At 34.3% G+C, this 12,475-nt stretch overlaps 2 protein-coding genes across 5 annotated transcripts in view; one reads left to right on the top strand and one right to left on the bottom strand.

Moving 5' to 3' along the window:
* The first annotated feature begins 1,087 nt into the window (after window positions 1-1,087).
* LOC106619442 (uncharacterized) lies at window positions 1,088-9,204 on the top strand. 4 transcript variants are annotated; one of them, XM_014237523.3, is made up of 8 exons: window positions 1,088-1,231; window positions 1,281-1,422; window positions 6,466-6,537; window positions 6,595-6,705; window positions 6,794-6,903; window positions 6,984-7,193; window positions 7,306-7,462; window positions 7,523-9,204. In XM_014237523.3, the coding sequence occupies exons 3-8, from the start codon at window positions 6,489-6,491 to the stop codon at window positions 7,657-7,659; spliced, it is 774 nt and encodes a 257-aa protein (XP_014092998.1). In that variant the 5' UTR covers window positions 1,088-1,231; window positions 1,281-1,422; window positions 6,466-6,488; the 3' UTR covers window positions 7,660-9,204. The 4 variants fall into 4 exon arrangements, with proteins under 4 accessions (XP_014092998.1, XP_036227248.1, XP_036227251.1 ...); XM_036371355.2 differs by having other exon boundaries at window positions 1,146-1,231; window positions 1,285-1,422; XM_036371358.2 differs by lacking the exons at window positions 1,088-1,231; window positions 1,281-1,422 and adding an exon at window positions 2,559-2,580.
* A 1,829-nt stretch (window positions 9,205-11,033) lies between these two features.
* Cbp80 (Nuclear cap-binding protein subunit 1) overlaps window positions 11,034-12,475 on the bottom strand; it is a 35,802-nt gene continuing 34,360 nt past the window's right edge. Inside the window, exons 7-8 of the mRNA XM_014237522.3 lie at window positions 11,445-11,633; window positions 11,034-11,378 (exon numbers count right to left, since the gene is read on the bottom strand). Coding sequence (XP_014092997.1) covers window positions 11,265-11,378; window positions 11,445-11,633 — 303 coding nt within the window. The 3' untranslated portion in view covers window positions 11,034-11,264. The remainder of the gene's footprint in view (window positions 11,379-11,444; window positions 11,634-12,475) is intronic.

Here is a 12,475-nt window from a genome sequence, read left to right as displayed (position 1 = left end):
CAATTAATAACAAATCTTCAAATTAATGACTTTTTCTAGTGTCATTAATATTGTTATCATTGAGGAATATATTTTATTATTGTAATAACAAGGTAAACATTCAAACGACGCATTTGCATTTGTTTTGACCTTCAACTGTCAAAATTTTACTGTACCAAGTGGAAATTTTGTTTACACCTACGACGTTTTTTCATCCCAACTCAACACAAGGAAAACTGTTATCGTTTGGCACGCAGCCTTAAAGACAGTTCTTCTATGTTGCCTCTTCTCATTCTATAATATAAGGCGCCATTGTTAGTCGGATGGCTTCATATTGTAACGGATTTCTCGATAAATCGTCTACCTGTAACACACTCTTGAGTTCGATCACTGGATTGTTAAATAAAAGTCCCAATTTAATGGCTACACACTTATCTTTATTTCTATTCCAACAACTTAACACTTATTGCTCATTATTCGAGCTTACAACTTCTTGCTTATAGCTTAATTGCTCTTATCACGACAACACTCTAACTAGAACTGTGTTTGCTGCACAATCCGGCAGCCCTTATATAGTAAATCTGTAACAAAACATTGCTTCTCGAACATTCTGGCCACTACGAATTTGCTGTCTAGTTGCTTCTGGCAATTTATCGTCGATTCGATTTTGTTCTATCATCCGTGTTCGTCACAATATTCTGAGTTCAGACCTAAAAACGTTTGCTCCTCATTATCGGATGTAAGTATATTTGTTAACATATTTCAGTATTACATAAAAAAAACAGATGATAAAACTGAAATTTCCGGATATATTGCAAATATGCATATGAAACAGGACGCACTGAAACCAAGAACTATTTCGGGAAGGTCTTTTGTCGCTACAACGAGAACATCGGCAACACGAAGAATACTGTTATTTCGGAGATCTAACCCTGGTTGATTCGTTAAGTTTTACTATAGTTTAAAAAAAACGAGCAACGCGGTGCTCTTGTCCTTTCTAATGTACTCCTCCAAAAATCAGAGTTTCCGCTACAAAAGTTCCCTATTTGAACAGGCTCTAATAAAGAACAAAATTTCCTTGTTTGAACTCAGACTAAAGTATTTGCGCTAGCTTTTCTTTCGTAGTAAATATTGAAAGAATGAAAGAGACAACCAAAGCTAATATCATTTCAACCATTTTTGTTTTGAGCTCAATCGCAGTTGGTGTGGAAATAATAATTTATTTTGAAAAGCGCAGTGGTTATAATACAAGGTTAGTAAAGTTATTAAAACTAATAAAATTAATAACAAAATTTTTCCAGTCAGCGATGCGGAATTAAAAGAATTCTTAAAAAGTGTAAATTAAGTGAATTACGTTGCTTGGTGTAGAGTAATGGATCAAAGTCTTTTCGGCAACTGGTTAACAATTTCGCGTACGACGGTCAACTATCGGTTAAATCAAAGGTAATTACCATATAGTCCTACCAGAAGTTTCTGTTTAATTTTTTGAGTTTCTTAATGCCGAGTTCACTAAACTACCAGAAACTTTTGGCTACACATAATCTTGTGCTTTTTGCAATGTATGAGTGAGTATATTAGTATACGTATTACCTGCTGGATTTGGGTAGTGCTCATAGTGCAATCGTCGATTAAATTCCTGTAAGAGCAACCATGTAAAGAATGTTAAAAAAATGGTAGTACTACCACATTCACATCCTCCATCCATTTTAAATACGTTTTTTTAATCTTCAGCTCCATTGTACAAACTTTAGACCACTTAGACTGCTCAGAAGAGTCTGCGAGATTAAGAGCACGATTTAAGGAGAAATACATGTTACACCATTGTTTACTGTTACATTAAATGTTTTTTTTTGTTGGTTTAGTTACTACGGTTGAGGTTGTTGCTTTTAAAAGGCAAAGTAATTGATATTCAAGAACATAGGTAAATGTATAGTTTAGGTCCCCAACGAAGGAGGCCTCAAAAATGAATGTTTTGACAGGATTACAAATCTGTGAGCGGAAAGGAAATTTTTTCAATAATTTATGTATATAGTATATATAAAAGTATATAAAACACACTTTGCACATATTTTTCAAGTATCCAAGTTGTTGTTGTAGGGGCAGAATTCTGCAGATTTCAGATCTCTTAGCTCTAATTACAAGTTCAACAAAATAGATCTGACGGTATGGACGAATAGAGGAGATCGTCGAATTCCTTTCCTTATTGGCGGTTGTTGTTGTTGCAGCGGCAGAATTCTGCCGAGTGGACAGTCTTTAGACGGAATTAATCCGGGTCCGTTCCGGTTACGTAGACCCGACTGCCGTGTTGTTGTAACGGTTACCTAGTCCCCGTTTGGGTGATAAATTCCAGATTCGTTGTCGTCGAGGTCATCTAACGGGGGCCCAGGAAACGAGCTGTTTCGACGGGGTATTACCATAGGGAGAAGGGTGTTAGGTGAGTGGGGTTTGTTGGGCATGCAAAGAGGTGGTTAGTGTCATGCGGAGACTCATTGCACGCAGGACATGTGTTTAGTATGTCGGGGTCTATTCTGGATTAGTAGGAGTTTAACCTGCTACAGTATCCGGAACGAAGTTGCGCGAGGGGCAACCCTGTTTGGATCGGTGAGTTTTAGATTAAGTTTGCCTTATTGGCGGTCTTCGGCCGCGCTTCAAAGAAATAACTCTGGTCGATCCAACACCGGAGTGTCCATAGTTCTTTTACATCGAACTTTTGCGTGGTGAAAGGAGATCGATGCGAATGGATTATGAACACCCTGGTTTCGGACCGCCCAAGTTATTTTTTTGAAGCGCGGCCGGAAGCCGCCATTGAAGACAGGGGTTACTACCCACAAATTAATTAAAATTAAATAAAACAAAATAGAATTATTGTCAAAATCGACTTTCCGGTCGTGGATTTATAATCTTCGCGTCAAAACAAGACGATTTAAAAAAATTTATAATTTTCGCCATCTCCTTCGTTTGGAGAACTAAACTATGTATACATTTACCCATAGTTACTAACTTTTAATATAAGGTATTAGGTTATAATACATATACATCGGTATTAACGCTTCATACGAAAATCTACAATAAATATCAATATTTAATTCACATTTCTTACATTATAATATTTTACTTGGATGTTCTGTACCAACATTTTTTTACCATTCATAACAAATTTGTTTACACATGCGACCAAATATATAAGTATGTATATGGTAACGTTTTTAGCCTTAGCGAAGTTTAAATTTGAAAAAGAGTTCGAGAGAATTCTAAGCTTTTGTGTCGCAATTTATAATTTACAATTTTATTTGTATTTGTAGAGATTTAAATTATATTATAAAACCTAATTCATGTACATTATACTTTATTTCAAGTCTGCTATGAAAAGTCTCTTAAAAATATATAGAGTCCGAAAGACTTGGGCACACACTTTGCATACTTTTTTCAATTAAGACATTAGCAATTATTTTGCATACCTTGAAATATATCCAAAATATGGATTTATTATGCGTATTTTTAAGAAAATAAATGTACTTTAAAATTACTTAGCATAATTACAGTTCCACGAGATTTGTTTGTTTACATTTGCGACTCAATAGAGATGTGTAATATATTATTTCGCGTCGCACTCCTTCATGCATCAGCGACCTTCGGTCACGCCTTAAAAATATAATCCTGGTCGGTCCAAAATCAGGGTGTTCATGGTTTTTTCGCGTCGAACTCCTTTCTACACAAATATATTCATTCAGTTCACGTACATCTCGTGCAATAGTGCAATCAGATCGGACAATTATAGCATGTAGCTGCCATACATATTGACCGATCAGAATCGAGTTCTTGAAAGGAATCTTTTGTATTTGTGAAGGGCTTCTCTGCAACCGAAGCTAACGTTTCTTTTTGTTAATATTTAATTATATACTCATTCATCGAAGAGAAAATAAGTATATTGTACCTGCTTTTACACAAATACTTTTCTTAAAATAAAAGAACTGAAAACAAAAAACGATTTAAATTTTAAAAATTTAAATACGAAGAGGGTAACTTTGGCTGCACCGAAGCAATAATATCCATCAGAGGTGTATTTCTTATACAAGCTATACGCAAGGGTATAAAAATGTCGTTACATGCTTATTTAAATGTTTTACTTTGTGGCAAACTAACCCTGTTCAGGGATTAAAAAGGGATTTTCGTAGAGTAATTCTCTTGTTTTACCAGAGGACTCGTATTATGTAATGTACGGGATAGTAATCATCAGTAAACTGCGTCTCTCCGACCTTTCTCGCTTCTTCTCTGCAAGGAGTCTGACATCCCCCCCACTAAATCTACAGCAACCATTTTTACAAACTGGACGAAGGAGTACAGACTGGATCTGAAAAATTCAGTCGATGGCACAAAAATTCCGGCAGTCAACAACCCTAAAATTTTAGGCGTAACATTAGACAGTCTGTGCGAAACCAGAGTGACCCTCGCGCAACTTCATTCTGTATACTGTAGCAGGTTAAACTCCTACTTATCCAGAATAGACCCCGACATACCAAACACATGTCCTGCGTGCAATGAGTCTCCGCATGACACTAACCACCTCTTTGCATGCCCAACAAACCTCACTCATCTAACACCCTTCTCCCTATGGTCCGACCCCGTCGAAACAGCTCGTTCCTGGGCCTCCCGTTAGATGACCTCGACGACAACGAATCTGGAATTTATCACCCAAACGGGGACTAGGTAACCGTTACAACAACAACAACAACAGTCTGTGCTCCTTCACTCCTCTTACGACCGCGATAACTGCCAAAGTATAGAGCCGCAACAAAATCCTCAAATCGCTTGCCGGTAGCTCTTGGGGAAAAGACAAACAAACGTTGTTGGCAACATACAAGACAATCGGCCGGCCGGTCCTAAACTATGCATCACCAATATGGTCGCCTGGATGTAGTGCAACGCAGACGAAGAAGCTTCAGACTTTTCAAGACACTGCACTCCGGACTATCACGGGATGCCTCTTGATGTCCCCAATAGAACACCTGCGCAGTGAGGCCGTTATACTTCCGGTTAAGGAACATAATAAGCTCCTCTCCAAGCAGTTTCTGCTGGGGTGTTGGCAGAAACCACCCCTGTAGTCGCCTGACTGTAGCGGAGCCGCCTCCTAGGAACATCAAGAGGTCCTTCCTTGATTACGTCGACGACATCAGACAGTACGCCGACCGGACTTAGGACGCAACGAACTTCAGACAATCACTGACTGCCAATCATAGTCGAGCCATCAAAACCTTCATCGACTCCCTCTCAGTGAATGGCGTACTAGGAGTCAAACCACCGCCTGTTGAAATTTTTGTTTCTGTAGCTGAGCAATTTTAGATCTCAACACTTAAAAAACCTTTTGCCTTTTCTTTCCCAGCCCGTCGCGTTAGTTAGGCGGAGGAGGGTAATCGTAGGTTAGGTTTATAGAAAACGCCCTTTCATAGCTTGCTTTACGGAAATGACAAATAGAAAAAAGTACGATTTTTTTAAAAATATCTTTGTAATGAGCTGTCTCAATTATAGATAAAGATTGATAGGATATATGTAGAAAACACACTAAGAGTTTCAAAGAACCTTTACAACTGAAGGAGGGCCCTTAAATTATTCTAAGAATCGTAGAAATTGCTAATTTTCAAATGTTTTACTATGCATTTATTGGATTTAGGGATAATGATCTGCTTCAATTATTTATTAAAAATGGCCTAAGCGAATTGAAACATAATAGTCAGTTAAATAATAAGTTTGTTCAATGATCTGCTTCAATTATTTATTAAAAATGACCTAAGCGAATTGAAACATAATCAGTTAAATAATAAGTTTGTTCCAGAAGAATTTGGAAGAGTTTCTAGAAATTTAGTTCAAATGTAGAATTGGAAAGCCACGGAGTTTAGATTATCTCTATTATTATTCGTATTAAGGGATTGTGTCGGCAGTACATTGTGTTATAATTTTGTTTTGCTTTATGTTGAGATTAGAATCTTGTCAATCGGGAAGCAATTATTATTCAAGCCAAAGCTTTCTTTAACTTTTAGAATAACTTGTTCAATAACTAATATATTTAACATATTATCATTAAGTTAGTTATAATGTACATAGCTTTTGCCCCCTCAGAAGTATCAAATAAATTTGAGAATAATCTACTGAACATTAAAAAATTCTCAAAAAAATTGTTGTTACGATTACTACTGTTTCAGTAAGATGACAAGTCCAATTAAAACTTTTAATAAAGAAGAAATAATTGCAGCCGATATGTTAATCGAGTATATTCATTTGAGAGTACAGGAATATTGTTAGGTGGGCACGTTAATAAAGATGATATCATTATTAAATGTTTTTGTATTTCACACCAGAAGTAAGTATTTTATATACCAATTTTACGTCACTTATTCCATGATTTTACAAACAATCTGAACAACGTATACGCTTTTTATTAAATTAAATTTGAAACTAATAACAGCTCTCACATATAATTTTTTACACTAGAATAAAATAACAATAATATAAAAATGGACGACAGATTTGTGCAGAGTACGTCAAAGCATTCAAAAGGAAAAGGTACTTTATTATATATAGCATTAACTATTACTTTATAATAACTATTAATATTTTAAGTCCAAGCAACTGCTCGGAAGAAATTCCATACAAGCACACCTTACGAAAGACAGCCATGTAAAAGTAAAACAAATTGTGGGTATGAAAATATTCCATCTGAAAACAATACAGGTAAGTAAAAAAAAAGTGTACAAAAGTCACATCAAAAGAAAAATTTATAAATGTTTTGATATTTTTGATGTGCATTATGTATTTTCAGAGGTCCTATCTCTTTTAAAAATCATTATAAAAAAACAGGATTCACTTGAAAAGCGGATCGGGCAAATAGAGAACAGCGTGTTCAACACTGAATCCGTAATATTGAAAGATGTAAGTGATTGTTTTTTAATTGAAAAGTAAGTTGTAAAGTTAAATCAGAATAATTACTTTTAATTTTCATTGTATCTTAGATTATCCAAAGGAGCCAAGCTATGGTTCAAAACAAAAATACACGTGAGCGCAGGATAATGGTAAAAAAGTTCCATGCAGGTGGTCGTATGTCTGGAGAAATAGAAGATGTCACTGTTGATGAGATCGCGTCTAGATTTCCTCTTGTAACAATGGATGCTCTTTTGGAAGTGGAAGAGAAACTAAATATGAAACAGTATAACAAGTCAATGGTAATTATACTACATATATACGTTCGCCATAAAAAGAATATTGTTTTGTTTAACACTAATTTGACTTTAAAAAAATATATGTATATTAACGGTAAACTTATTCTCTCAATAGGTCGCTTATATTGATAAGTTGAAAGATTTGTGCAACAGCGTCGATGGAGTACTTCGTCGGATTTTTACGGACACACTAATGCAAAGTTTTAATTGGGATGGTCGATGGGGGAAAAAGGCGCTTAATACTTTAAAAATAATTAATCAAGTTTTGTTTGGTAAGTGAAATTTGCATTTTTTATTAATGTGTTATTTTAATACAGTTCCTTTCAATTCAGAGACGTTCCAGGCTGACGGAAAAACTTTTGAGCTGAATGTAAAAAAATATGTGGAACTTTCTCGCAACCGTATGAAGCAAAAAATTAGATTGCAGACTAAAAACAAAAAAAGGCAGGAGTTACTGGGTTATCCATAATGGGAAAAACACGATAAAGGAAAAATTCACAGTAATGTGGATAATGTGTCTGTGCATAAGAAATAAACAAAGAGGGACGCTAAAATATGGTAGTCCTCTCATATTTTTTAAATAAATGGATGAAATTATTCTCGGCCTGACTTTAGTTAAAAACAAATGTTAATTTTAATTTTTCCTTTGAATTTTAATTTTTTTTTATATTTTTACTACTTTTATAATATTATATTGTTGATCATATAGAAATTTTTCGGTAATGCAGTAAGTACTGGTAACACTGCGCAGTTTGCGCTGCTGATTTTATCAGTGATATAGAGATGCCCTACTAATATCTCATTGGAAATAAGAGAGCAATTGCTAAACGTCAAAACAGATTGAAATCCTACCAAAAAAAAAAGGTGTTAACAGAGAGATTTGTTGCCGTTATTGAAGATAAAATATTGAAAAACAATGAAAATTAAATAAATCGCGAAATGTAATGAAATTTTTTTGTAATGCCATGCTTAGTAGTATTAATTTTCAATTAAAAATTTATTTAGAGCTTATACATTTATTCTTTTGATTAAGTATTGAATATTAAAAAATCAGTTGTTTTAATATATCACAAAATCACAAAAAAGGATATAAATAGTTTCTCCACCTGTTAAACGGTATACATATATATAATAATTAATAATCTTAATAAATGTTGGGTGTTTCAATTTAAATGCCCAACTATTTTTATTTTGACTGATCTGGCTAGAATGGAAAATGTTATCAAACATTGTTCAAACATAAAAATGTACGATATATTTCTTATTAAAACTCTCACTGATAGTTAGATAACAAACATTTTCGATTTATGTTAGAAAGCTACAAAAAAGAATGAATCGTGCAAATATGAAAATTATTAATTGCGAATAGCTTTAAAGTCAAACGAATTATTCCAAAAGTGATAGCTGTAGGGCACTTGACGAAATCTCTTTCTACTATATCCTATAAAATTAAAAAAAAAATCCACTAGCATAATAAAACAATAATATTAAAATTATAGTTACCCTTACAATGACATTTTAGCTAGCACATTGGTTTTGGTGTAATTTTGTGCTACTACTATTCAAATGTTGCAAGTTTTGCGCGTTTTTGCGCAACAGCCGACAGTAATGCTTTCAATTTTGGCAAAGACAGGTTTGATACTACGCAGTTTGCATTACCGAAAACGCCCGTACTTTTAGATGATTATTTGTAATCTTAAACTTTACTGGAACTATTTTAAATACGTTAATTATAAACTCATTGCACTATACTTATGATAATTAAACATATGTTCGTTTTACTTATATTTATGTAAGCTTAAAAAGTTATAAAACATTAAAAGCAACATATACTTTTAAAAATAAATATTCATTCATTGATAGAAGAATAAGTACGTGTATCCGCATTTTAAAATTTCAGCATAAGACAAAATATTCATTTACAACAATAATATATGAATTGTATAAGAATCTCGTGTAAATACCTTTTTGAAAGTAAATGAACAAAACATAAATAAACTATTGAAAAACGAAAGAGGGAATGTTTGCAATTTATTATCAAGTAATACTTACATTACAACAGAAGCACTTTAGTTTTTTAAATAATGTCTTACCATAGGCATTCATGATTAGTTCAAACATGAAACATGGTTGTTGCCGCTCTGGGCTAGTTGCCTATCTCTAAAGGTCGTTATACTTCGACATACATGTTAAACCTGCAATTGAAAATATATAAATCCAGATCCTAAAAAGTGGATTTAACTTGTTGTTGTAGCGGTTTTCTAATCTACGCTTGGGTGGTAAGATTCATGTTGGTTGTCACCGAAGTCATCTAAAGCTCAGGAAACCTGCTGTTTACACAGCGGAAAATATGGAGAGGGGTGTTAGATGAGTGGGGCATACAAAGAGGTGGGGTGCGTTCGAGATGGCTATCACGACAGCAGTGTTGCAAATTTGTCAAAGTATCACATTCTGCGTGAATTTTTGGCAAAACTTGCAACAGCATCACGTTCTACTGTAACTTTTTGCACGCAATTTATGCAAATAATCGGCAACACTAAACTTTTGTCTGCACATCAGCAGAGTATCAGCAAAAATGCAACACAGTAGCTGTACTGCTGCAATTATTACGTAGCTCGAACGAACCTTGGTTGGTCATGCGGAGACTTATACTACATATATCCGAAACGAAGCCGCGCAGGGTCACTCTAGATTCGCGGGGCAATTATTGTTGCGGTTATCTAATTCACGTTTGGGTGGTAAGGTTCAAGTTGGTTGTCAACTAACGGTAGAACCAGGAGACATTCTGTAATCGAACGGAGTGTAGTTTTCTACACGTCTGAAGCTTTTTCGTCTGCGTCTCTTGTAAGTTTCCAACAATGTTTCTTTATTCTTTACCCAGCTGCTGCCGTCTAGCGACTTTGGGATGTTGTTGCGGTGTGGAGTGAAGGAGCACAGGTTGTCAAGTGTAGCGCCTAAGATCTTACCATTGTTGAGTCGGAATTATAATGCCATCAACTGTGATATTAAGATCCAGTCAGTACTCCTTCGTACAGTACGTAAATATGGTCGCTGTGATTTAGGGGGAGGCTATTAGGCTCCTTGCAGAGAAGAAGTGAGAAAGATACTTATTCTTAGGACATTGTAGGACCCTTTCGTAGTGAGAATACATCACGACGTATACCACATACAAAAAAGTTGCATCATAGGGAAGAGGAGTTTTGTTTATGTTATATAATGTCAGCCATTAAAAGACATACACTATGCAAAACTTTTGATCGCTAAGGCTCATTAAATATTAGACAACATTATTCTTTCATACAAATTTTTCGTGCGAAAAATAAATGATTTGTTTTATCACTTTCTATTTGCATATATTTGTTGTAATTTCATTGAAAATTAAATTTGCTGTTAAATGTCTGAAATGAAAATCCGGTCAATCAATACATTCAAGGATACAAATATTTACAAGCTAAAAGCTAGATAACGTATTCGAAACATTATTTAAAATAACATACTAAAACTTTTCATCATTTCGAAACGTGGAAAAAAATTCTCGAGGTCAAAGGTCAAAAATGTGTTTTTCGGTATTTTCAGCCTCAGACAAACCTTCTAACTCATAAAATTATCCCTAAAAATGCATCCTATGAGCCACCGTTTCTGAAACAATGTTTTTTCCACATGTCGGAACAATGAGAAGTTTTAGTAAGTTATTTTTAATCATGTTTTGAATATATTCTCTAACTTTTAGTTTCTTGTAAATTTATTCTTATTTTCGGGTCTAATTTAACAGAGTTATCACGCAATATTACAATTCTTCGCATTTACATTTTTAGAAAAGTTTACACCAATGAAACATTGAACTCCATTACTATTTCAAATATATTCTAACTAAATGTTGGTAAAGTTAGTCAGTTCGTTTAACATTTTTCACAAATGAATCTATATTATATTTGACAGCAGATATTAGATAGTTTTAAAAGAAATATTGCCCAGTACAGTTATTTTATTTTAGGGTTCACTCGTTTACTTATGATTCGGCTTGCGAATAGATGGACCGCATAAAAAATGTAGTCATAAATAAAAGTAATTGTTTTAAGCCCTTAAAGCTACAAACTGATGAAACACTTCCAATATGTGCGAGTCCAAGTCCGATGTGAAAAGCAGCGTCTCAAGTGTACTACTATACTTTTGCACTTGTTCGTGGTGCTGTTAGAAATGAAAACGAAATTTCAAATTAAAAATTTAAGTAATATTTATTATAGGTCCGCTTACCATTAGAAATACTTGCTGTAGACGACCAATGGTCCAGCGATACCAATCGGTGTCCGGATCGCGTCCGTCTGTGTCAGAACGTACCAAATGTTCCGACAATATCATTATAAAACGTTGGAAAACGATCAAGAAAAGACGTTTTTGATCCACATTGGCTGCCTCCAATTTCTCTTCCATACGTTCGACCATCTGCAGATAAATAAAGAAAATATACATAAGTATACAAAGTGTGATCAGTTCTTATTTTAGGGAATGTAGTTAAGAATCAGCTTTAACAAGTGAAAAACACAAAATATTACATTAAAAAAAAATTAATTATAAGTAACAAAAATTAATATACAGTATTGAAATTAATTCCCATAATTATTATCTTATTTAGATATGTAAGTCTGCAAATCTCCCTAATTTTGTAGTTTACTCCAAAAGGTTTGAAATGTACATGTGGAAGTCTATAATTTTGAAGTACCATTTTATTATAACTAAACAACAGGGAGAAAATATGGTTTCAGTTACGGCAAGTCACAGTCGAATCATATCATAGTAATATATTTTAATCCTGATTTTAGAAAATTAGTCAAAGCGCTACAATGCACAGCGCTATTCAAGTGTTTTTTAAGACATAAAACGCATATAATTTAATGTTCTGGCTAAGAATTTAGCTTGATTATAAAGATAAGGGTTTGCCATTATGTGGATGGCTCAAATAAATTCCAATTCCAAGCATTTGGGGTCGTATGTCAGCAATAACGCACCGAATATTCTTTTTCAAATGCTTTGGCTTGTTTGTGTAGGCAACATAACTCCACAAAAAATAGTCCAGCGGTGTTAAATCACGCGAAATAATGGCGCTCACCTAAAGTTTTCTTCAATAAATTGACATATAGCGCCGTCTTATATTTCAAACAGTCACTGATATTCATCCCTTCCATACTTACCACCCGTATACCCCTGCGGGCAGGGGATAGAATATGCCCGCGGCAAGGCATGCCTGTCGTAAAAGGCGACTAAAAGCCAATATGCACTATGACTGT

This window comes from Bactrocera oleae, chromosome 5, assembly GCF_042242935.1.
Source record: "Bactrocera oleae isolate idBacOlea1 chromosome 5, idBacOlea1, whole genome shotgun sequence".
Taxonomy (NCBI): domain Eukaryota; kingdom Metazoa; phylum Arthropoda; class Insecta; order Diptera; family Tephritidae; genus Bactrocera; species Bactrocera oleae.
The sequence above is the reverse complement of the archived record's forward strand: the minus strand, read 5'-3'. Positions and strand labels throughout refer to the sequence as shown.